The sequence below is a fragment of the Globicephala melas genome, chromosome 14 (assembly GCF_963455315.2).
Source record: "Globicephala melas chromosome 14, mGloMel1.2, whole genome shotgun sequence".
In the NCBI taxonomy this organism is placed as follows: Eukaryota; Metazoa; Chordata; class Mammalia; order Artiodactyla; family Delphinidae; genus Globicephala; species Globicephala melas.
Genome location: NC_083327.1, coordinates 21,688,525 through 21,715,292, shown reverse-complemented (window position 1 = coordinate 21,715,292; position 26,768 = coordinate 21,688,525). Strand labels below are relative to the sequence as shown.

General features: G+C 34.9%; 1 protein-coding gene across 3 annotated transcripts in view; it reads left to right on the top strand.

The window, feature by feature from the left end:
* Nucleotides 1–26,768, top strand: part of RNGTT (RNA guanylyltransferase and 5'-phosphatase) — a 250,178-nt gene that overhangs the window by 111,494 nt on the left and 111,916 nt on the right. For all 3 annotated transcript variants that reach the window (XM_030859487.3, XM_030859485.3, XM_030859481.3), the window contains one exon: nucleotides 13,902–14,002. In XM_030859487.3, the coding sequence (XP_030715347.1) occupies nucleotides 13,902–14,002 (101 nt within the window). The remainder of the gene's footprint in view (nucleotides 1–13,901; nucleotides 14,003–26,768) is intronic.

Below are 26,768 nucleotides of genomic sequence, written 5' to 3'. Positions count from 1 at the left end.
CTGGACCCCTGCAGCAGTGTCCTAACTGGTCCTGCAGCCTCCACTTTATCCCCCTCCAGTCTTTTCTTCATACCATATCCAGAGTGGTCTTCCTCCTTAATCTCTAGTGATTTTCCCTTGTTTTCAGGTTAAAGACCAAACCTAGATTTGAAGCCAGCTTACTCTCTTCTTTATCCCATGCTGCCTTTTTGTTTCCCCTTGTGTTTTGCTGTTGATGTGAAAGTAACTGATATTTTTATTTAAAGGTGACTTAACTATATTACTTTATTCATAAACAGTGTTTTAAAAAATTGAAGTATAAGTTATACTTGCCAAAATATTTAAATATTTTGAGAAAAATGGGTATTTTCTTTGAAGAAGAAATTGGCTGTTTTCTTTGAAGAAGAAATTGGCTGTTTATTTTAATATGAACCTCTAGTCTTTCTAAGGCTTAAAGCTCAAACTTTGAACAAACTGACGTGATCATTTTTAAAAAGAAGTATCTTCAGATTGAATTTTCCATCTGGTTATTAGTCTATACCATAAACCAGATAGGTTTTATTAGACCCTTATATATAAGGTTTTCAGTCTTACGATTTCATTGACATTTTGAATTGCTAATCTTTTGTGGTTTGTTACCTAAAAATGAATATTTTAAGTTGGCCGTTTGACATTTTAATATGCTATAGGTAGTAGATCTTTTACTTGACAGCTATTAGATCTTTAAGTTTAATTTATAAAGTTGATAATCCTTGTTTGTTTACTAGCTTTTGCAAGCGGTTTTAATGATTTATGTAGCATAGTAAATTTTTATTTGTAGTAATGATTGATTTCTAACCTTTTAAAAATCATATTTGATTTTACTTTTGTCATCTGGAGACACGTTTCTAGATAAGAATTTTTGTGCCATTAATACTCCCTCACTATGAAATAAAAACAGAATTATATGTAATGAATTGCAAAATAGAGGTGGTAATAAAAACTTGAAATATTTTCTTTGTTTTATTAAAATAAGACTTTTTCTTGTTTTATCTGCCAGCTATATTGTGATTAGTAAAACAGAATTGTTTCTGTATTGAGTTTAGAGTATTTACTCTCAAGCAATAGTGGTAGAATTGTTTTTTTATGTTTTCATCACTATCTTGATTTTCTGTAAGGTGGGTCAGCTTGGTTTTATGTTTCACCCATTAATCAATTTGCATGTAAATAGAGTCAGCTTTGATTTTAATATTGCTTTCTTGTGAAATATTAATGTTTTTATTAAGTCTTTACTACTGCCAGGTATATTGAATGTTATGGATAGATTGTAAAATGAAAATTGGAATTAGTCTAATGTCTTGTCTTGAAGTACATGACGAATTAGAGTGGTTTTCCTCTGTAGCAGAGATGATGTTACCATGGTGAAAGCTTCTGTTGCCATGACATTTGCTTGCATATTTTGATAGGTCTTCAATTGAAGAAGGGCTCTGTTTCCTGGCAGACTGGAAAAGTGTCATTCTATCTTTCCCCCAAATATGTTATTTTTTTAATTGAGAAATATGTAATAATTTCCAAAGAATTGTAATAGTGAACTGCCAAGGAAGAAAATACACCTTGTTTATTTTTAATTTTTTTTCCTTAATCAACTTTTGGAACACAGCAAAATATTCTTAGCTTGCTTTTGTGTAAGGAAGAAGAAAAGAGAAGAATATTACTGTTCTAGCTTTCTTAATAAATAAAACATTTGCTTTTCCATTGAATTTTGTTGACAAAATAAACAGCTGAAGAGGAATAATTTGTAATCAGCCTCAGCTAGATATAGATATATACTGTTACTGTACAACAAAAAGACACTGCTAATGATGATATATTGTTAGCAGAGAAAAGGACAAATAAATGTAAATAAGGACTTCACAAAATGAAGGAATCAGTGAATTCCAAGAAGGTAAATATATAAAGTGCAAAATCAGTTTTCATATAAATGATACATGTTAAACACAGTGAATTAGGGATAGTTCTTTTTTATTGATAACATTTAATATTGAAAAATTAATGGTAGATTTTTTAAAAATTGTGTTTTACAGTGGTATATGTTTAATTTGAATTTTAACTAGATAATACAGACATTTAACATGTAGTAAGACAAATACAGAGAAGAAAGTCTCCCTCTCCTTCTTCTCGCCTCCCTCAATTATCTACTGTTGTTTGTTTTTAACTTATCTTCTCATAGTTTCTTTATGCATTTATAAGTAAATACAAATTTGTTAATACATTTTTATTCCCACTCCACTTTTCAAGGAAGGTAGCACATTATTTTGCACTTTGCTTTTCAGGATTTGTCCAGCCATGTATTTTAATGTATATTTTGTTAGTGCTCTAATTTGAGCATCTTGGGACATACTGGAATCAGCAGAAGGATAGGGCTTATTATTGATAGCTCCCATCCCTTATGCTTAGGGGAGTTCAGACTTCTAGGAGGAAATATTTTAAAACATACACTTTGTCAATTTAGAATAAATTTTCCTTTTGTTGTCAAAGTTCATTGATAACTTCAGTAGGGCTTTTTACTGGTAGCTGCAAATTTAAGTATTTGTAATGAGTACATCTTTACACCAGCTGTTTCTTCTGCAACAAACTGTTTTCTTCCTTTCGGTATTACTCCCATTCAGCCTTTGAATATCAAATTAGGTGTGGCTTCCTTGGGGAAGCCCGGCTGATTCGGTGAGTGTGACTCTCCCCTGTGTTCTTACAATGCTCTTCTCCGTACCAGTACTAGGAGCAGAGAAAATTATTTTAGTGATACTACGCTGCATAGATTAGCAAAAAAGGAGAGTAACGTACTTGACGTATAAAGTAACTAGGCTGCAGATGTTACTTGTATCTAGAGTTTGATTCCCCTATCGGTAGACCACTTTTATTTAGACTTGTGTCCACCAGAGAAGAGGAGAAACTCTGTGAGAATCTGCTGTCAAAGTTAGTGGAATTTTATACCAGATGGCAGTAGTCTTGGATATTAAGGGAGAGTTAATCCTGAGCTTTGGAATATATTAGCTCATGCCTTCATCTAATAAATTGGGTGTCTACTGTATGTTATACACATTGCTGAGTAAGAAATAATAAAACTGGATAAAGGCAGGGTTTCTGCCCTCAAAGGGCTATGAAGAAACTCGACCCTGCAGCAGTGTGAGAAGAGTACAGACTGATGGAGTGGCAGAGGCACCTTGCTGGGCCCAGGGAGTAGGGCCAGGATACTTTGGGAGATGGGGCCTGTGCTGGAGATGAGACAGGACAGACGGTTCAGTAGGCTTTCAGTGGGGCCTGAGTGGGAGAGAAGAGGTAAGTGGTTTAGGTGCTGAGGTTTATTCGGTTGTCTGAGCTCCCTCTTCCCACTAGACACGGCATTGCCAGTTGCTTGTCCCTCCTACTCACCGCTCCACACAGAACTAGGCTAAAAGTAATTAGAAAACAACTGACTTGGTTCCTTTTGGAACAGTTTTATAATATGAGATCATCTAACCCAACCTTTCATCATTTGCTTTCGGACAAATGATATAAATCTGTATTTTTTGTTAATAGTGGAAAGATTTCTGTATTACTGTGATTTGGGAATTTTTTGGACAAGTCTAACGATTTGGGTTATCAGTTAATCTGTAAAAAGAGGGAGTTTACTGCATGCTTTCAGTACCCCTCATTTTTCTAGTATTCTTACTCAGGTCTATTAACTGGTCTTGATACTAACTGGGTACTTTCATTTAACTTGTCTTTGCCCCCAGTTCCTTACTGGTTAAAGTTTAATTTCATGTGTAGTTATATGGAACTGCCCAGACATGGAAAGTAAAGCTGAAGTTGCAGAGGTCTTTGTGTAACTGTATTTTTTCCAAAATTATTTCATTAGAGATGTAAGCTACAGGTTATTTTATATTAAAACAACAGCAAGAAGAAATTAGACTTGTGAATCAGATAATAGAAATAGTAATACAAATGTATTTTTGAGTAAGTTTTCTAACCTATTAAGCCAAGAAATTGTATTAATTCTCTAATATTAAATTTTACTCTCAAATCACAACTTCACTTTCCATAAGTAGTAGTAAAACTTTCATAAGCAGATGAGAAATGTCAGCAAGCTTTTGAAAATGGAATTCTCCGTTTTCTTCCCCTGCTTCTTTCTATGATACCTCTCCCTACTATCTTTACCAAGTTTGTGACTTTTTAGAAATGAAATACCAAGGGGTTGCCTTGAGCTATTTTTATAGGAGATCGACTCTTCACCTCCTCTACATCAACAAGAACAGCATAGAGCACTGGGCCAATTTAGTCTCAGAAAACTTGAGCAGACTTCCCCTCAACTCAGGTATATTTGTGTTCTCATTGCGTAGAACTTTCTTGTAGCCTAATTATTCTTCAAAATTCAATTCATGCATTTTTCTTGTTCAAGAAAACTTCCTTTACCCCTGCCCCCTGATTTTCATGTTTCTCTGTTGTTCTTCCTCAGCAACTTTGTTTGTGTTCATTTGAGCACTTCTCTAATCTCTCTTGGAGGTTATATTAAAAGCCTCACTGTGGTTGAGCCCACTGTCTTGGGAGAATTTGTATCTTCCCCAACTAGTATGGTACTAGGCACATAGTAGGTAGTTAGTGTTGATTAGGGACTTTTCCTCCATACAGGATATTTATGTGTCTTGTTTTGCAAAATAGGTGTTGGTTATTTGCTTCTCAGTGAAACATGGGCAAAAGGATATAACAAGTCAATAAATCTAGAGTTGTTTTACTTTTCTGTCCAGTAGAATTACCAAAGAGGATTTTTTCTGCTTTCTTTAAAACTAAATTCTAGAAAAACAACAAAAATAAAACTAATATATGGTAAGGCCAGGAATCTTTCCTAGCTTCAGGATGTGAGCCTTCTGAAGAGGACAGTATGTCTCAGGTTTCAGTGCAGGGCCTGGAATATATATTACGATAACATAACTGCTCACATTTTACTAGTGGAAATCATAGAGTAGCATGGGCTACAAAGCATTTTAGGTATCTCTGGTTTAGATGTCCTGTTTTTAGGCAAGCAAAATGCTATTGCATTTTTGCAAGTGAAATAGATGAAGCCCACACTTTGAATTTGCTTTGAATCATGAAGTTAGTAGTTAGTAGAGGCAAAGAAGAACCAGATATCTTGTCCTCTTTGTTATTATTACTACTAGCTTCCTTTAGATCAGTTTCTCAACTTTGGTACCATTGACATTTTGGGTTGGATAATTCTTTGCTGTGTACAGCTGTCCTGTGCCTTGTAGGATGTTTAGAAACATCCCTGGCTTCTACCCACTAGATGGCAGTAGCTCACCCTTCCCTCCCCAGTGTGACAACCAAAAATGTAGGCATTGCCAAATATCCCCTGGGGGGTAAAATCTCTAATTGAGAACCACTGTTTTGTATAGCAGGTGTATCACTTCTGCCTCCATTTCATTTTCTCTTGGTTTTAGAGGACTTCTTTGGCACATGGCCATCCTGTACCTCTAAGCCAGGTTCTGCTCTCATTTGGTAAACACTTCCTTAAGCATCTTACTTGGTTGCCTGACATCTGCATTCATTACATTTTTTCTTTTTAAAGATAATAATGGACATCTCAGGTAATATTGGTAATTGCTTTCAGACATAATCTATCTCTAATTTTTTATTGGACAACTCACCTGGTAAAATCAGATTTGCTTCTATAGAACTAAGTATTATATGTATCAATTAAATATAGCTTTGATAATTATTTCACTCTAGATACATGCTGGTGAATTTAATGAAATTAAAATTCATTACTCCCTAATTATACATTGGAAAATGTAGCTTGAAAGGATATTTTTGTACCCTTGTTTATATTCAGCAAGTGTATTTCAAGTTTGAGGACTCACAAATATTTATATTTAAAATGCTTAATTCCCTGTATTATATACATTCCCTGTATTATATAATATCTTTGACCTTATTATTTTGGGGAACTTGAAAAAAGGATTTTTAAATAGTTATTGATATACATAGTCTTTTGTGAATAGTGCTAATTTAAGTCATTTCATAATCTAAAATATTCTATTTAAACATATAAATTTAAAAATACCTGAGACTAATATTTTATAAGTTTAAGTTTTATAAGTTTAAAAATTTTTCACTTTATTTTTATTTATTTATTTTTAAAATTTTTTTTTGCGGTACGCGGGCCTCTCACTGTTGTGGCCTCTCCCGTTGCGGAGCACAGGCTCCGGACGCGCAGGCCCAGCGGCCATGGCTCACGGGCCCAGCCGCTCCGCGGCATGTGGGATCTTCCCGGACCGGGGCATGAACCCGTGTCCCCTGCATCGGCAGGAGGACTCTCAACCACTGCGCCACCAGGGAAGCCCATATTTTAAAAATTTTTTATCAAGTATTTATTGAGTATTTTACTAATTGTTTCGTAGGCACATGATTAGACATGATTTTACTGAAGTAGAATTTACATTCGAACAGGTATTTAAATACGTTTTACTCATGGGATCTATGTCGTTGCATTTATATTCGGTAATTCAGAACTACAGTATTTTTAAAATATAATTTCCTAAAAATTTTTGTCAGGCATTTCATTGATTTTCATAAAGGTACTTTGAAATTCTCAGTCATGTCAAGTCTAGGTTTTCAGATTAATATAAATGGTTTGGTGTACAGTCAGATAAGGAATGACTTATGTACTTGAACTATTGCTGTGTAAAAGCAGAAGAGTCAGTATATGCTATTCTCCATTAGATGATTTCCACAGAGAAGAATGTGAAGGATAGTTAGTAGCTATTTTACAAATAATATTATATTAAAATTACATTTAGAATTTGTTATTAGGTACCCATTATGAAATATTTTAAAGCTGTACAATCATTAACATTTCCTAGATTTAATAACTTAGATTGGTGTTGGTTTTCGAAGTGGTCTCATACTCATAGTCATATAAATGAATAGAGAACGGCAGTAAATGATGCTTTGTTTGTACATGTGACATTCCCTTGGCAGCTTGTGAGTGGGGTTGGTGTGGGATGCTGACACTCCTTTCTCCCCTCACTCCTTTTTACCTTTCACTACCATAGGGAACCACTCTTACTAAAAGGTCTGTGATGTTTCTGTCAGATAGACTTTATTAGAAAAAAGACTAAATTTTATTATTATTTTTATTAATGGGGTCACTACTGGAAAATTTAGCAGTTTTAACATTTATAAAAACGTTTATATTCAGCAAGTCTAAAGAGGTTTATTTGTGATCATCCTGAAGGACATGTGTTACCTAAATGAATCTCTCAGGGCAAATAAATGGACAAAAACTTCCACTGAAATATTATATATTTGATTTTATATTTATTCATGTTTAAGCACAAGCCTTGGGGGAAGATAGTGTGCATTATGTTCTTAAATTTGCTACAGATGAAATGTCTTTCCTGTCAACTCCAATGGTTTGTCTTGCTTAGCGAAACTTGTTATACAAAATTTGTCATTATATGGACTTCTGTTTGAAATAAGAGATCCGATGACTAGGGTTTTTGCATTTTTCCCTCAAATTTATAAAGATCTGTTAGAATGCAATTTGACTCGTATATCTAAAAAATGTTAGTAATGAGAACACTTAGCAGTTTTTCCTTCCTGAGTACCTTTCTCATAATATGGCCCCGTCCCCCATAATGCCCTCGCTGAATTGACATACTTTCCTCTCCTTCAGGAGATTCTATATTTTTCTACCCAAGTGTTTTGCTCATATTTACATCATGGTATAAGTCTGCATTAGTGAATATTACCCATTACTCAAAGTTTTCAATCTTAATTCCTCTATAATAAGTCCATAGCCACCAAAGTAAAAGATTTTCTCTTTTTACTATGTTCTAGAATAATTTAAAACACTTTTTTCCTATGCTGTAGTCTCTTTGATTAGATGGACAGTGTTGTACAACCATTTCCACAACTTTTACATCAGTGCAAAGAGAAGTTTTGTAACCGTTAAGCAATAACGCTCCTTCCGCCCACCCCCTCAATGCCCCCCGCCTCCACCCCCTGCCCTTGGTACTACTAATCTACTTTCTGTCACTATGAATTTGCCTATTGCGGATATTTTATACAGGTGGAATCATACCATTTTTGTCCTTTTGTGTCTGGCTTATTTCACTTAGCATTGTAGCATGTGTCAGAACTTCATTCTTTCTTGTGGCAGAATGATACTCCATTGTATGTATATACTGCATTTTGTTTACCCATTTATATGGTGATGGAAACCTAGATTGTAGACATGTCAATATCTGGGTCCCTGTTTCCAATTTTCTTCGCTCTACCATGTGCAGAATCATATGGTAATTCTGTGTTTCAAATTCAGTTTTTGAGGAACTGTCAAATTATTATCCATAGTGGCTGGATCATTTTATATTCCTTACAGCAACATACATGGTTACTAATTTCTTCACATCCTCTCCAACACTTGTTATTTTCCTCTAAAAAAAAAAAATTACAGCCACCCATATGAAGTAGTATCTCATTATGGTTTTGATTTACATTTCCCTCATGGCTAATGATACTGAGCATCTTTTTATGTGCTTATTCACCATTTGTATCTCTTCTATGGAAGAAATGTGTATTCAGGTTTTTTGACAATTTTAAAAATTGGGTTGTCTTTGTTGTTGAGTTGTAGGAGTTCTTTATGTATTTTGGATATTAAACCCTTATCAGGTATATGATTTGCACATTTTTTCTCATTCTGTAGGTTATCTTTTCACTTTTTTGATATCTTGTGATGCACAAGTTTTTTAGTTTTGATAAAGTCCAGTTTATCTTTTTTTTTATTGCTTGTGCTTTTTTTTTTTTTTTTTTGCAGTACGTGGGCCTCTCACTGTTGTGGCCTTTCCTGTTGTGGAGCACAGGCTCCGGACATGCAGGCTCAGTGGCCATGGCTCACGGGGCCAGCCACTCCACGGCATGTGGGATCTTCCCGGACCAGGGCACGAACCCGTGTCCCCTGCATCAGCAGGCGGACTCTCAACCACTGCGCCACCAGGGAAGCTCTATTGCTTGTGCTTTTGATGTCATATCTAACAATTCACCACCAAATGCAAGATCATGAAAATTTACCCCTGTGTTTTCTTGTAAGAGTTTTATGGTTTTAGCTGTTATATTTAGGGCATTGGTCCATTTTTAGTTAGTGTTTGTATATGATGGGAGATAGGGTTCCAAACGTCATTCTTTTACTTGTGGAAATCAGCTGTTCCAGCATCATTTGTTGAAGAGAGTGTTCTCTCACCATGGAATGGACTTGGCATCCTTGTAAAAAAAAAAATCAGTTGGCTATTGGCTATCAATATATGAGTTTATTTCTGTACTCTCAGTTTTATTCCATTGGATTAAATGTCTGTCCTTATGTCAACACCTCCATTTTGATTACTGTAGCTTTATAGTAAGTTTTGAAGTTGGAAAGTGTGAGTCTTATAACTTTGTGGTGTTCTTTCTTCAAGATTGTTTTGGCTCTTCAGGGTCTCTTGTAACTGCATATGAATTTGAGGATTGGCTTTCCTATTTCTGTTAAAAAGAAAAAGTTGTTGGAATTTTGATAGAGATTGCATTGAATCTATAGATTGCTTTGAGTAGTATTGACAGTTTAGCAATATTAATTCTTCTTAATGGGTGTTCTGAGACCAGTCCCAGTGTGGAGGGGGTTTTCCACACCACCAAGCACTTCTCTGACACCAGCTGGGTGTCCTACAATTCAACTCAATTCTGACACTGTCTACCCAGTGATAGCGTCAGATTCAACAGGTTGAGGGCTCTTCAAAACTGTACTGCTTCCAGTTTCCCCACCCTCCCCCACCCCTTAACTTCAGATGCCAGTTGCAAGTTCATGTTATTACCTGTGCTTCTAGTTGACTAGCTGTAGATTGGAGGTTCCAAGGACCCTCTCCTTGGCCTTCAGACACCAGTTAAATTCCAGGTTGTTACCGGTATTTCTTACCACCTGACTATAAATCAGAAGTTCCCATGACCCCCTTGTCAGGTTCAATTAGTTTGCGAGGGTGGCTCACAGTACTCAGAAAAATATATTACTTACTAGATTACTGGTTTATTATAAAAGGATGTAATTCAGGAATATCCAGAGGAAATAGATACATAAGGCAAGGCATGGGGGAGGGGCATGGAACTTCTGTGCCCTTTCGAGGCACCCCCTCTTCCTGAATATCCATGCGTTCACCATCCCAGAAACTTTCTGAACCCCGTTTTTCTTTTTTGGTTTTTATGGAGCCTTGATTACACAGGCATGATCGATGAAGCCATTGGCCACTGGCAATTGATCCAACTTCTAGCCCCCCTCCCCTCGCCAGAGGTCAGAGGGTTGGGACTGAAAGTTCCAACCTTCTGATCACTTGGTTGGCTCCTGGCAACTAGCCCCCATCCCTAGGTGCTACCTCAAAATCACCTCATTAGCATAATAAAAGACCCATATCACTCTCTTCTCTTTGGAAATTCCAAGGGTTTTAGGAGCTCTGTGCCAGAAGTGGGGATGAAGACCAAATGTATATTTATTATAAATCACAATATCACTTTTCCTATCCATGAATATGGGATGTCTTTCCATTTTTAGGTCTTTTTAAACTTTTTCAGTAATGTTTTGTAGTTTTCAGTATATAGACCATTCATTTCCTTTGTTAAATTTATTCCTAGGTATTTTGTTCTTTTAGATGCTATTGTAAATGGAATCGATTTCTTAATTTCCTTTCTGGATTATTCATTGCTGTTGTATAGAAACAACCGATTTTTTGTATTGATAATAGCACCAAAGTATTACATTATTAGGAAGAAATTTAACAAAAGTTGTGCAAGACCTGCATACCGAAAACTACAAAACATTGCTGAGAGAAATTTAGGAAGACCTAAGTACTAAGTAAATAGAGAGATTTGAAGTGTTCATGAATCAAAAGATTCAGTATTGTTAAGATGTTATTTTTCCCTTAATTGATCTATTAATTTACTGCAGTCTCACTTAAAATCCCAGTAAACTTATTTTTCATAGAAATTGACCAGGTAATTTTAAAGTATATGTGGAGGGCTTCCCTGGTGGTGCAGTGGTTAAGAATCTGCCTGCCAGTGCAGGGGACACGGGTTCGAGCCCTGGTCTGGGAAGACTCCACCTGCTGCAGAGCAACTAAGCCCATTCACAACTACTGATCCTGTGCTCTAGAGCCTGCGCACCACAACTACCGAAGCCCATGCCCTGCAACAAGATAAGCCACTGCAATGAGAAGCCCGTGCACCACAATAAAGAGTGGTCCCGGCTCGCCGCAACTAGAGAAAGCCTGCATGTAGCAAGGAAGACCCAATGCAGCCAAAAATAAAATAAAATATATGTGGAAATATAAATGCTACATTAGCTAAGAAAATTTGGAAAAAGAAAAAGTTTGAGGACTTACATAACTGCTTTCAAAACTTAATATAGAGCTAGAGTTATCAAGACAATATGCTATGAGCAGAAAGAGAGGCATGTTTATCAATGCAACAGATTAGTAAGAATAGAAATATATCTATATCTATAAACAACTGATTTTTGACAAAGATGTCAAGGCAATTCAGTGAGAGAAGGATAATCTTTTAACAAACGGTGCTGGATGAAATTGATATCCAACTGCCAAACAACAAACAGTCCCTTACTTCACATCTTATAAATAAATTAACCTCAAATGGATCATATACCTAAAAATAAGAGTTAAAACTATAAAATTTCTCTAAGAAAATGTAGTAGAAAATTGCAGTGACCTTAGGATAGGCAAAGATTCCTTAAAGAGGGCACAAAAAGCACAAATTGTAAAAGTTTAAAATTGGTGATTTTGAAATGATGCTCAACATCACTAATCATCAGGAAAATGGAAATCAAAACCACACTGAGATATCACCTAACACCAGTTAGGGTGGCCATCATCAAAAAGTGAAAAGATAACTTGCTGGTGAGGATGTGGAGAAAAGAGAACCCTTGTGCACTGTTGGTAGGACTGTAAATTGATATAGCTCTTATGAAAAATAATATGGAGGTTTCTCAAAAAATTAGTAATGGAACTTACATGTCATTCAGCAGTTCCACTTTTGGATATGTATCCGAAAGAAATAAAATCATCTTGAAGAGACACATGCATTCACATCTTTACTGCAGCGATATTCACAGTAGCCAAAATGTGGAAACAACCTAAGTGTCCATCAGTGGATGAATGGTTAAAGAAAATAATGGTATACATATACAATGGAATATTATTCAGCCTTAAGAAAGAAGGAAATTCTGCCAATTGTGACAACACGGATGAACCTGGAGTACATTATGCTAAGTGAAATAAGCTCTTATATATATATATGGAATCTTAAAAAGAAAAGTCAAACTTAGAGTGTGGAATGGTGATTACCAGCGGCTGGGGGGTAGGGGAAGAGGGGAGATATTGATCAAAGGGTAGAAACTTTCAGTTATAAGATGAATAAGTTCTGGAAACCTAATGTATAGCATGGTGATTGTGGTTAATAATAAAGTATACTTGAAATTTCCTAAGGGAATAGATCTTAAATGTTCTTACAACATACACAAAGAAGTAACTGTGTGATGATGGATATGTTAATTAGCTTGATTGTGGTAATTATTTCACAGTGTATACATATATCAAAACATCATGTCGTATACCTTAAATTTTTTATTTCTCAATCATACTTCAATAAAGCTGTAAAAAATAGTTGATTTTGACTTCATTAAAATATATTCAAAAGAAATTGTTAAGAAAATGAAAAAGCAAGACAAAAACTGGTAGAAAATATTTGCAGTACATGTATCCAAACAAGGCTATTTATCCAGAATATGTAAACAGCTCTTCCAGTTCAATTATAAGGAGATAACCCAGTAAAAACAAGGGGAAAATTTTGAACAGACACTTCACCAAAGAAAATACACAGATAGCAGCAAATAAGCAAATTAGAAGATCTTCAACATCTGTCATTTAGAGAAATGCAAATTAAAATTATGAGACATACTTTAGAATTAAAAAGACCAACAATACCTAGTCCTAGGATGGATGTGGAGCAGTTTGATCTCTCATGTATTACTGGTGGGAATGGAAGATGTCACTGCCACTTTGGAAAACGATTTGACAGCTGCTTGTAAAGTTAAACATACATTAACTATGTGACCCAGCCATTCTGCTGGGTATTTACCCAAAAGTTATGAAAACGGATGTCCACGCAAATGTTCAGACCAGCATCATTCCTGGTAGCCTAAAAATGGGAACAGCCCAGATATCCATCAACTTGTAAATGCATAAACAATTTGTGGTATATGCATAGAATGGAATCCTGCTCAGTTTAATAAAAAGGAACAAGCTAATATATGCACCAGCATATAGCAAAACCTTGTGTAAGAATTTCTTATGAATTCTAGAAAAGGCACAACTATAGTGATAGAAAGAAGGTCACTCTTGCCGGAGAGTTGGTAACAGGGAGCTGACTGCAGCTGTCAAGGGGAAACTTTTTGGGGGTGATTGAAATGCTGTATATCATGATTCTGGCGATTGTTACATGATTGTATCCATTTGACAAAATTCATTAGTTAGTTTTATTAATTGTGAATTATCCCACAGTAAAGCTATTGAAGAAGGAACAAAATTTTTTAAAAGTGATCAAACTTCCTTTAAGTTATAGTAGGATTGGAGGGAATAACAGGTTTCATTATTTTTCGAGACTTTCACAAACAAGTGTCTACATGCTTTGGCAGAAAAAGAGGCCATCAGTAAGATGGTTGATATCTAACTTTACTCATCAGTTAAAAATAACAAAAATTATATTCAGAAAAAAAGTAGTGATTTTGCTTAATGAAAAGTAATTGATATTATATTTAATAAATCAAATGTTTAATTTTTTAGCTTCATATTAACTATTATCATCATTTTAATTCACTTTAGAAATATAAACCTGGTCGATGTGATGATATTTTGAAATGGAAGCCTCCCAGTTTGAATTCTGTGGATTTTCGCTTAAAGATAACAAGAATGGGAGGAGAAGGGTAAGTATGCCCCTTTGTTTCCCCATGATTTTTACATGAAATAATACCGTTTGCATAAGGCTTCACTGTTTACTGGGTATCTTACATATACTTTACAAAAAGAAAGTAAAGTACTTTTACGTATACTTTATGTACGTACCCATAAATCTATCTCATTTTCCCAGATTACTTCTTTGACCTATCACAGCTAACATGTTGGTAGCATCCTTTAAACTTCACTAATTTTAGTCTTAAAGTTATTTCTAATATAAAAAAATGAACTTTGTTTAATTGTAAAAGTGAAAATACATTTTACTTGAAAGTAATCCTGTTCAGTGAATTACAAATATAAGATATGATCATTAATATTATAATTGAATGTTTTGAAACAAGCCTTTTTTCCTTTGAAGGAAACTACTTCATGTTTGTATTTGGATAGCAAACACTTATCTATACTTTATTAGGGTAGGGTTTTAATTATGGAATTACATTACAATTTTTCATTATGTTCATTGTGTGAATTTTTTTCATTTATTGGTTAATCTTCATTTTTGACTTCATTGATTGCTATTTTAGAGTAAAAAATGCTTTAGCATGAATATTTTCATTGTTTTTCCAAAGCCTTGTTTAATTTTACCTTGTTTCACAATTTTTTATGGCATCTCATATAAGTAAATACATAACAACAAAACAAGAAATGTTTAATCAAGAAAATCATAAAGAGAAAGTAAATAAGATAATGCTGGCAGAGAGGTTAAAAGTGTACCAATGCATGCCATAAAATTCTTTTTACTTGCCAAAGATAAACCACAGGTTTATTTTTTTGTAGCTAATGGAATGAAGGATATACGATGAGTTATATGAATCCAGATTCCAGAAGATTAAGTCTCTTAAGAGACTGTATATTTTCAAATAAAGGTACTGTGTAGTGTGGTGAATCCTAACTAAAAAAAGAATTTTATTAAGTCATATGGGTATCAGTTTTCAAAAAATAGAGTAGTTAGTATTTTACATCCTTAAATAAGAGTTTGTGACTTAATAGCAAAGTACAGTTTAGCCAGAACAATTATCTGGGGCCCCAAATAGTGTTGTTTAGGTATTTCACTGTCTATTGGCCTGGTTTAATCCAAGGATAGGTAGATAACTTTTGACTGTAGGATTGGATAAAATATGTATATTCTATAGAATAATATAAAAGATTAGATAAGAGAAATAATATTGGCAATCTAGAATATCTGTATGCCAGTTACTTTGTCAGGAAGAATAATCTTTAGTTTCCTGCTTATCAATACTTAACCAAAAATATTATTTCTCTAATTTAATCTTAGCTATGCATTGGTATTAACATTAATATCAGTTAATTTTTATTAATTATTAACCAATATTATATTATTATAACACTATTAACTACTAATAATATGAATAATTAAATATTATTAATCAGTATTTTCTTGAAACTTCCCCAAAACACATTCCCCCTCCCCCCCATATATATAAAATATCTTTGGATAAATATTGCTAAGTAGTAAGCTCAAGATTATTCTTCCTGACAAAGTGTTGGGTATACAGATATTCTGGGTTGCTGGTTCACTTTGGAACCTCCACATCAAAAGTCATGCAAGCTGAGTGTAGGCTTATATATTTTTCTGGAAGTGGCTTAGAGAAGACCACCACTCTTCTAAACAGTGGCAGCTGAGGGATTAATTCAGATGCTGCCACCTGCATCATCTTCTTCTTTTTTTATTCTTAAAAGTCACAGGTGAATATGGTTCTTTGGAAATAAGGCTTCAAAGGTGAACTAAAATTTGTTAAATTGCCTCATTACTAAATCTTTTATTTTGCCTAAATGTTTTATTTATAATATTTAGTTAAGGAGTATAAACCCTTCTGTGTTTCTGTTGATTGTTTCATTGAGTTTTGAAAGGTGATTTTGTTTTGCTTTTTACAGATTGTAATTCTTAGCAACACTTAAAAGCTATATGAGGCTAAATGTAGCATGTCCATTTTTCTGTGTTAGAAATGATATTATTAATTTTTTCCTTCCATTTGTCCATTGCAATTAAATATAGCAAAGTGTAATTCAGTTTAGTGGTTTGTCATTTGCTTTTATTCTTAGTATGTTTTAAAATATATATATATATTTTAAAATTTTATGTATTTGAATGTCTTTTTATTAAAAAAATGAATTATTTTTGATTCTAGTCCTCTTTAAAACACACCACAATGTCAGCATTTAAGGTGATTTTTTTGAATAGCAATATGCAAGTTACATTGCTGTAGGTACCTGATTTATTTATGTAACATGGGTGTCAGTTTTCAAAAATGGGGTATTTAATATGAAATATAAAATGATAATTATGACATAAAATACATATTATTCAGTTAGCTGGAGTAATATGCTTTTTTTTATGGAGAGAATGTTATGTATTATAGCAGTTTTCATGAAATAAATGAGTTTATATCTAATACTTATGTTAGATGCAGTATGTTAGAATTATGAGAAGTATGCCTGTAATAGTTTGAAAGGAGAGTAGCTATGTCTCTGAATCATAAGAATTGTAGCATGTGATTAGTGAAGTGGGGCTAAGATACTAAAATACCATGAGACGTGATACTATACATAGAGAATCCTAAAGATGCTACCAGAAAACTACTAGAGCTAATCAATGAATTTGGTAAAGTAGCAGGATACAAAATTAATGCACAGAAATCTCTTGCATTCCTATACACTCATGATGAAAAATCTGAAAGTGAAGTTAAGAAAACACTCCCATTTACCATTGCAACAAAAAGAATAAAATATCTAGGAATAAACCTACCTAAGGAGACAAAAGACCTGTATGCAGAAAATTATAAGACACTGATGAAAGAAATTAAAGAGGATACAAACAGATGGAGAGATATACTATGTTCTTGGACTGGAAGAATCAACATTGTGAAACTGACTCTACTACCCAAAGCAATCTACAGATTCATCGCAATCTCTATCAAACTATCAATGGCATTTTTCACAGAACTAGAACAAAAAATTTCACAATTTGTATGGAAACACAAAAGACCCCGAATAACCAAAGCAATCTTGAGAAAGAAAACTGGAGCTGGAGGAATCAGGCTCCCTGACTTCAGACTATACTACAAAGCTACAGTAATCAAGACAGTATGGTACTGGCACAAAAACAGAAATATAGATCAATGGAACAGGGTAGGAAGCCCAGAGATAAACCCACACACATATGGTCACCTTATCTTTGATAAAGGAGGCAAGAATATACAGTGGAGAAAAGACAGCCTGTTCAATAAGTGGTGCTAGGAAACAGACAGCTACATGTAAAAGAATGAAATTAGAACACTCCCTAACACCATACACAAAAATAAACTCAAAGTGGATTAAACACCTAAATGTAAGGCCAGACACTATTAAACTCTTAGAGGAAAACATAGGCAGAACACTCTATGACATAAATCACAGCAAGATCCTTTTTGACCCACCTCCTAGTGAAATGGAAATAACAAAAATCAACAAATGGGACCTAGTGAAACTTAAAATCTTTTGCACAGCAAAGAAAACCATAAACAAGACGGAAAGACAACGCTCAGAATGGGAGAAAATATTTGCAAATGAAGCAACTGACAAAGGATTAATCTCCAAAATTTACAAGCAGCTCATGCAGCTCAATATCAAAAAAACAAACAACCCAATCCAAAAGTGGGCAGAAGACCTAAATAGACGTTTCTCCAACGAAGATACAGATTACCAACAAACACATGAAAGAATGCTCAACATCATTAATCATTAGAGAAATGCAAATCAAAACTACAATGAGATATCATCTCACACCAGTCAGAATGGCCATCATCAAAAAATCTACAAAGAATAAATGCTGGAGAGGATATGGAGAAAAGGGAACCCTCTTGCACTGTTGGTGGGAATGTAAATTGATACAGCCACTATGGAGAACAGTATGGAGGTTCCTAAAAAAACTAAAAATAGAACTATCATATGACCCAGCAATCCCACTACTGGGCATATACCCTGAGAGAACCATAATTCAAAAAGAGTCATGTACCACAATGTTCACTGCAGCTCTATTTACAATAGCCAGGACGTGGAAGCAACCTCAGTGTCCATCAACAGATGAATGGATAAAGAAGATGTGGCCCATATGTACAGTGGAACATTACTTGGCCATAAAAAGCAACAAAATTCAGTTATTTGTAGTGAGGTGGATGGACCTAGAGTCTGTCATACAGAGTGAAGTAAGTCAGAAAGAGAAAAACTAATACTGTATGCTAACACATATATATGGAATCTAAAAAAAAAAAGGTCATGAAGAACCTGGGGCAAGATGCAATAAAGACGCAGACCTACTAGAGAACGTACTTGAGGACATGGGGAGGCGGAAGGGTAAGCTGGGACAAAGTGAGAGAGTGGCATGGACATATATACACTACCAAATGTAAAATAGATAGCTAGTGGGAAGCAGCCACATGGCACAGGGAGATCAACTCGGTGCTTTGTGACCTCCTGGAGGGGTGGGATAGGGAGGGAGACACAAGAGGGAGGAGATATGGGGATATATGTATATGTATAATGGATTCACTTTGTTATAAAGCAGAAACTAACACACCATTGTAAAGCAGTTATACTCCAATAAAGATGTTAAGAGAAACGAAAAAGAAAACCATGAGACAAATTAATTTCTTTTCTTGATTGTGTTCCTAATATTTCTACAAAGCTTAGTATAGAGTGGAATGTCTTGAAAGGTATAATGTAAATACCAATCTTTGAAAATGTCTGCAATGAGTTTTTTTTATGATGTCTTAGGCTTTCAAAGTATGGTTTTGAATCTCCCTTAGCTGCTGTAATAAAGTGGTTATAGTATAGATTCTTGTTAGATTAAAATTTAATGCAAATAGAAAAATCTATTAACTGTCCTGTTGATGGCATTTAAAATCTAAACTTTGCTCTTTTCCCTCCTTATAGTACCATTTCTGAAAATTCAAGGTATATTAATGATGATTTATCATGGCCTAAAATAACTTGTATATATCTTAGCAGTTTACATTGTGTTGAGCTTTACAGACATACAATTCAGATTTTCAACTGAAAGCTATACATTGTTTTAAAATTATTGTGGGTTTATATTAACTAATCTCCAACCAAAAATTTTGGTCTTTGGGCTTTCCTGGTGGCGCAGTGGTTGAGAGTCCGCCTGCCGATGCAGGGGACGCGGGTTCGTGCCCCGGTCCGGGAGGATCCCACATGCCGCGGAGCGGCTTGGCCCGTGAGCCATGGCCGCTGGGCCTGCGCGTCCGGAGCCTGTGCTCCGCAGTGGGAGAGGCCACAGAGGTGAGAGGCCTGCGTACCGAAAAAAAAAAAAAAATTGTGGTCTTTGTGAAAAGCTAGGATTACAAAGGTTGTCTGTGTTCTGGAGAGTGCAAACTCTCGAGTACGATGTCAGTGACTTATAGGGAGCTGTATAAACTTATTATTTGTATAGCATAGTCTAGAGCCCAGATTCTAGAGTCAGGCTGCCTGGGTTTAAATCTTGTTACCTGTGTGACCTTGAGCACAGCCCTTGTTTCTGTGCCTCAGATTCCTCATTGGTAAAATAGGAATTGGCCTTGTAAGACTTTTGTGAGGTTTAAATGATCTAATATATGTAAAATATATATTAATATATATAGTAATTATATATTGCTGTTATTTTTGTTGTTTTCAGTAAGGTAGATTTAAAAGTTCATATTCCCATTTTGCCGATCCTACAGTTCTGTTGTTTGCTGAACTGTGTAAATTTCACTTTTGTTTGTGAATCATTTCCTGTTTGATTCCAATCCCTGTTAATTTTTCCCTTTTAAAATGCATATATCTTCAGTTTATTTGTGTAATTAATTATAAATTGTTGAGCACCTGGAGAGCAAGAAATCACAAAATTTTTATGTATAGAATTTTTTGGTAACAAATGTCTTAAAATAATGTTGACAATATGTATAGTGGTTAAGAACATGGGTTTTTGGCCAGGACTGCACAGAACCAAATCCTAGCTCCACTACTTCCTTGCTGTTGTTACTTAATCTTTTTAAGCTTCCTCATCTGTAAAATGTCCACAGTAATAGTGATTAGCTCATAGATTTGTTGTGAAGATTTATTCATATTCTATATTCAGTTGCAGGAGTGAACAAAGTAAATATGGGTTCTGCCCTTATAGACTTTACAATTACAAGCTACTGGCCTAAAATGCAAAAATAGTATTGCTTTATGAGGTTTTGTAGGATTAAATATGAGATGCATCTTAACCAACTCAGGTCTGGGCATTTGAAGTTGAGAAATGCTAGCTTAGTAAGTAGCACGATGAAGTAAGTGAAATCAACTACATGATTCTACTTGAAAATGTATGAACAAGTCCTCTTAACTCTGCTGACTAAAGTGTTTTTTTTTTCCTTCTGCTCAGATTTATTTAAAGAAAAGAATAATCTGATTCTAATGCTTACTTGAACAGGTGCTATTATTTATTTTTTTTTGCGGTACGCGGGCCTCTCACTGTTGTGGCCCCTCCCGTTGCGGAGCACAGGCTCCGGACACGCAGGCTCAGCAGCCATGGCTCACGGGCCCAGCCGCTCCGCGGCATGTGGGATCTTCCCGGACCAGGGCACGAACCCGCGTCCCCTGCATCGGCAGACGGACTCCCAACCACTGTGCCACCAGGGAAGCCCCAAGTGTTATTATTTTTAAGAAAGAAATTACAGTGGTAAAATATTCAGACTGCTGAAAAAAATGTTCTTGTGTACGAAAGGATTAAGTCAGCAAGAATATAGCTAATAAACTATAGGGGGGAAAGAGTCTTATTTCTCTGCTGAACAGAGCCAGTTTCTTTTCTCCCCCTCTGTTCTATTTTGGAATGAAATGCTTAACTCTTTTATTTACAGTTTATTAAAAGAATTATTTTAAATGAAATTAATTAGAGTTAACAGCACTAATATAACCAGTATTATTACATAGTACACTTAGTAACTGAGCTATTTGGCATATAGCTAGCTGGTCGGAGGGGTATAACAATGGCTTTTATTTTTTAGCAAATGGCCCATGGTACCTGCTTTGTTTATCCTATTGAACATATTCTCATCATGCAAACATTTTTTAAGACAAATGCTTCCTTGGGTTTCAGTCGTTTGAATGGTTAGTGTATCAAGTTCTTGATTATGCTGTATTTCCAAGTGGGCGGGATGAGGGAAGGAGAAGCTGTGGCTGGCTGTTCAGTTCCTCTGCCCAGCTGTCTATGAGGTATTAGTAATTCTTCTTAACCCTTTGATTTTGTCTTCCCTACTTCCTACAGAAAATCGTTCTCAGGCCATCTACCAAAAATAAATATAGTCAAAGCACCTAGGAGAAAAGGAACATGTGGTTTACAAACTTGTGCTTGTAACGTCACTGGAGTCAAAATACTTTTTTTTCACTTGTTAATTTACTGAAGAGAAATTGGTATTACCTTTGTTTTATCATTTGGTTCTTTGGCATTTAACTATTTATTCATTTCAAATTATTCATTACAACGAGAACCTTTTGCTTGTGTCATTTGTTCTAATTTAATGTATGTTTTACTTAATTGCAATTTTTCTAAGTTAGCTTTTACGTTATGAGGAGCTTGTTACCTGGGAGATATCCCTGGGGAATAGTGTATAGATTAAATACTAGTGTAGTTCCTACTTTGAATCACATCGGAGAGAATGTGATTCAAACTAATCCAAGCAGCCTGTGAACATAGTATTTTACTATAGACCTTCTTGAGTTTGTATCGTATCATAAAGGAGAGTCACTCTCCATGCCATTATATTAGTCTACTGCAGAAACAATTGTGTTTATAACAAAAATATTACTAAGCCTTAGTAAAATGAAATGCTTATGTTTTAGTCCAGTGGCTTATATTTGATATAATTATGGATGGAATTTTAAAAATCAGCAATTTGTTACAGCTTGGCGGTATTAAGATTTGGCCTCGAGTATTGATGAAGTTACTATAAATTTATTGCTGAACATCCCAAGTTCAAATCTTGTTTATATATTATGGGTAAAATGAGGAAAAATTTGAGCTTTTTAGCCACTGTGCATTTCTCTGTTTAATGCAATTGTGGAATAAATTAAATAGCTCTGATTATTAAAATAATTATAAGATAACTAGTGATAGAATTATATTCTTGTAACTCTCACAGTCTGTTTTGAACCAAGCCATTTAATTTGGTTTAAAGAGTTAATTATGACAAGAGGATATTTAATATCCTCTAGCATATGACAGCTTCAAAATATAAATATGGTAATTTATTGTAAAAAGAAGAAAGCTAGGGCACATCATTGTTAATGCAGTCCTTTTATCTCTGGAAAATGGAACTCATATTAAGCTTTGAATCTCAAGGGAAAGGATATGGGGGAAGGGTATGGTAGGAGCTCATTTTGTTCTTTGTATACATCAGAAAACTATCTTAGCAAACTGGACTTCCAAGTGTTGAATAATGGGATAGTAAGAACAATTATGATCCATGATTTTTGCAAAGCTTCATGAAGTGGTGTTGCTAGTGGTTGTTTTCAGTATCTTACTTTTATTATATTGGTACCTGTTATATATGACTTTTGTTTTCAAAAAATTATACTCAGTTATATGTAGGAAACGTATTTCATTGTGTAATAACAGTTTAAGCTTTAGATTTTCTAAATGCATATATACATACCAGCATTGTTCAGGGTAAACACTACAGATTTAGCAATTGTATTTATAGTACATTACCACCTTGTAATATTTTAATTAGAAACCTCTATCAACTAGAAATTTTCTATATCTGCAGCTCAGAGATAGTTCATGTTCATGCTGATAAACAGAAATCATTGCAGGTTTCGTACGCATGTTTTCAGTCATCAGAGGAAGTCTAGGTTATGCAGCTTTTTAAGAACGTACATTCTGTTTTTATTTAATTGTTTGAGAATTGATGATCTAAATTGTAGTAAATTAACATGTTAGTATCAAAAGTATTTTTCCTGACCATTATACAGTGACACGAGTTCCTCAAATATCATCAAATTTACCTCTTCTGAGTAATGTTTTAACTTTCATAACTAGAGCTGGACTATGTATTATTTAGATTTTAAAATTGCTTCAGCATTTAAATATGGATTTATAGTAGAAAGTATAGACCGTATTACATAGTCTCAGGGGAGTTTAGAATACATTAACTGTAAATTACATGAATTCATTACTAAGAAACAACGACCTTTATTCATCTTTTTCAGAATCTAATTTATAAAAATGAAAAAGAAATCACTATCCTCTTTGTCTTCCATTTACTTTTGGACTTTTGGCATAGTAAGTAGCAGTGCTAGTTAAAACTGATTAATGATCACTATTCAGTAACCATTCCTGGAAAACCATCTGTGTGCAAACCACATTGTGAGGTGCTGGGAATAAAAAGATGGGTAAGCCCTATCCTGAAGGTATGAGTAGCTTGACTGGAGGGACAGATGTAGATAAATATCAATGTGACAGATGCTGTACTCTCAGTGTGAGTAAAGTACTACAGAAGCCCAGACAATCTTATATTACATATAAAATATTTTAATTGTCAATAATAGTACAATGAAGGTTCTATAGAAGAAGGTTCATTTGAGTAGAACTTTGTAAATACATAGGCATGGCATTCAAGATATATAGTCTGAAAAAAGTCATGAAATTACATGAAATGTTTATCGAATCATTAGAGTTTATGGAAGTGAACACTTGAATAAAGTAGGCTAGGACCAGATTGTGATAGACCAAGAAAAGCAGAGTAGAGAATTAGGACTAACCGTGGAGAGTTAGTGACCAATAAAAAGAATTGATATTATCTGTGCTTTAGAAAGTAACTGGCTAGAAGATAGAGATTAATAACATATTCTAATCAGTTTTACAAGCCAGAAACCTATAAATCATCTTTGTCTACCTTACCTGGTTATCCAGTGAAGTCCTGTTAGTTTTTACTTCCTAGATATTGCTTAAATATGTTGACTTTCTTTTGTTCCCTAGTCATGATCTTAATTCAAACAAGCATTGTGTTACCTGGACTACCGAAATAACCTCTAACTGATTTTACCTTACTACCCTTGTTCTCACGTAGTACATTGTCTGATGTTAGTAGACATTACTAGAACTCTGTTAGCTTTTTTCTTCCCACTTCTCTCTTTTTGGTTAGTGCTTGCCTGCTGTAGTAGGTTGAAATGTGTCCCTCAAAAAGGTATGTTGCATGCTCTGTACCTGTGAGTGTGATTCTGTTTGGAAATAGGATCTTTGTAGATGCAATCAAGGTATAAGTGAAGATGAGGTCATACTAGCATAGGGTGGGCCCTTAATCCAATATGACTAGTGTCATTAGAGAGATATAATTAGAGGGGAAGAGATATAGAGATGCATGAGGAGAGAAGGCCATGTGATGAGGGAGGCAGAGATTGAAATGCTGCAGCTGTAAGCCATGGAATGCCAAGGATTGTCAGCAAACCACCAGAAGCTAGGAAGAGGCAAGAAAGGATTTCTCTCCCATGGATTTCAGAGGGGGTATGACTCTGTCAACATCTTTTTAAATTTTTAAAAAATTTTTGGCTGTGTTGGGTCTTCATTGCTGTGCATGGGCTTTCTCTAGTTGTGATGAGCGGGGGCTACTCTTCATTTCAGTGCACCGCCTTCTCATTGCGGTGGCTTCTCTTGTTGCAGAGCACGGGCTCCAGGCTCGCGGGCTTCAGTAGTTGCGACATGCGGGCTCAGTAGTTGCGACTCAGGGGCTCTAGAGCGCAGGCTCAGTAGTTGTGGTGCACAGGCTTAGTTGTTCCGCGGCATGTGGGATCTTCCCGGACCAGGGCTTGAACCCATGTCCCCTGCATTGGCAGGCAGATTCTTAACCATTGCGCCACCAGGGAAGCCCCCTCTGTCAACATCTTGATTTCAGACTTCTAGCCTCCAGAACTGCGAGACAATAAATTGTTGTTTTAAGCCACCCAGTTTGTGGTACTTTCTTATGGAAGCCCTAGGAAACAAATACACCTTGTATATATTGTTTTACCCTTTAACTTTATTCTCTTTCCTTATATTTTAGATTTATCTCTTGTAAATAGCATTTAGCTGTATTTATTATCTTTGGTTATATTTTATCTTTTAAATGGAGCATTTTATGTTTTATACTTACTTAAATTAATCAAAAATATGAAAAAATTTCACCATCTTATTTTGTGTTATTTGTCCTACCTTTTCTGTATTTATTTTCTTCTTCTTTCTTGCCTTCTTTTGATAGTTTTTTCTCATTTTTTTCCCGCTCAGTTTGAAGTTGTGTTCTAGAAATTTTACTCCAGAAATTTTAGCATGTGTATTTAACTCAGTAAGTCTAAAGTTGACATTTTTACCTTTCCAAATAATGTACTTTTATTCTACTCACTTCTTTCCAACTTATGTGTAATTATTGACTTTTTTCCTTTTTATTAAAGCCCATAATACATTATTGTTTTTATTATGTACAGCCAATATTTGATTACTTTTCTTATTTATTTATAACTTCTTTTGTTATGCATCCCCTCTATTATCTCATACCTTTTATGTGGAATTATTAAACTTCTGTCAGTAGTTATATTCTTTAACATTTCTTTTAGACTCTGCTAGTAGCTAATTTCCATTGTTTTTATGACAGTCTTTAGTTTACCCTATTCATTGGACATTGAATTTGAAGTAAACGGTTATTTTTCCTTTAGCATATCGATGATTTCATTCCAGTGTCCTCTGACTTTCAGTGTTACTGTTGAGAAGTCAGCTGTCAGTACAATTGTCTCCTTTGAAGATAACCTTTTTTCCTTTCTGTTTTACTTTTAAGAGCCAATCATTGTGTTTAGTGTAGTTTAGATTCACTGTGATGAGTCTAGGTATGGATTTTTGTTTTTCTAACTGAAATTTACTTGGCTTCTGGAAAATACGTTACATTGTTTTTCATCAGTTCTGAATATTTCTTGCCATTATTTATTCAGATGTTACTTTTGCCTCATTTCTTCTCTCCTTCCAGAACTTTGGTTGATTCATTTGATAAACAAATAAATATTAAGCACCTTCTCTTTGCTAGTAACTGTTTTAGGAGCTTGTGGTACATTCTTTTCTTCCCAACTCTGCCCTGCCATCACTGTTTTCAGGCCCACCATCAAACATAGAGGCAACAGGTTTCCACAAACTTCTTCACAGGTGCCCCTGAATGGTCCCTGGTTAGTGACTTTTCTCTGATCCTCCAATCATATCCTTTGTGATCTGTACTCCTTAGCTTCTCCTACAGTGGTATAAGGTCTGATCCTTATAATAAATTCCTGATGCCATATCACTGGAAGGTTCTGATCCCCAGGTTAAACCATAACTGATACATAGAGCTGACAGGTGTGCGAGAAAGGGAGAGGAGTCAGGGAGTCGAGGATTTTTGCCTGAGCCATAGGATGAAGTTGCCATCATCTGAGAATGGAGGAGAATGTGGAAGAGTGGGTTTAGGAAGAAAGATTGAAAGTTCAGTTTTGAGTATGTTGAGTTTGATATTGTAATAGTTAACCATCTTCATATGTCAAGTAGCTGATGAATATAATGAATTTAGAATTTTGGAGATTTATTTTGGACACTGTCAGTATATGGATGGAATTTAAAACTATGAGACTGGATGATATAGCCAAAGGAATAAATGTGGATAAAGAGGATGAAGGATTGAGCTTTGGGGCCTGTCAACATTTTTAGAGGCTGGGAGAAGATGAATCAGCAAA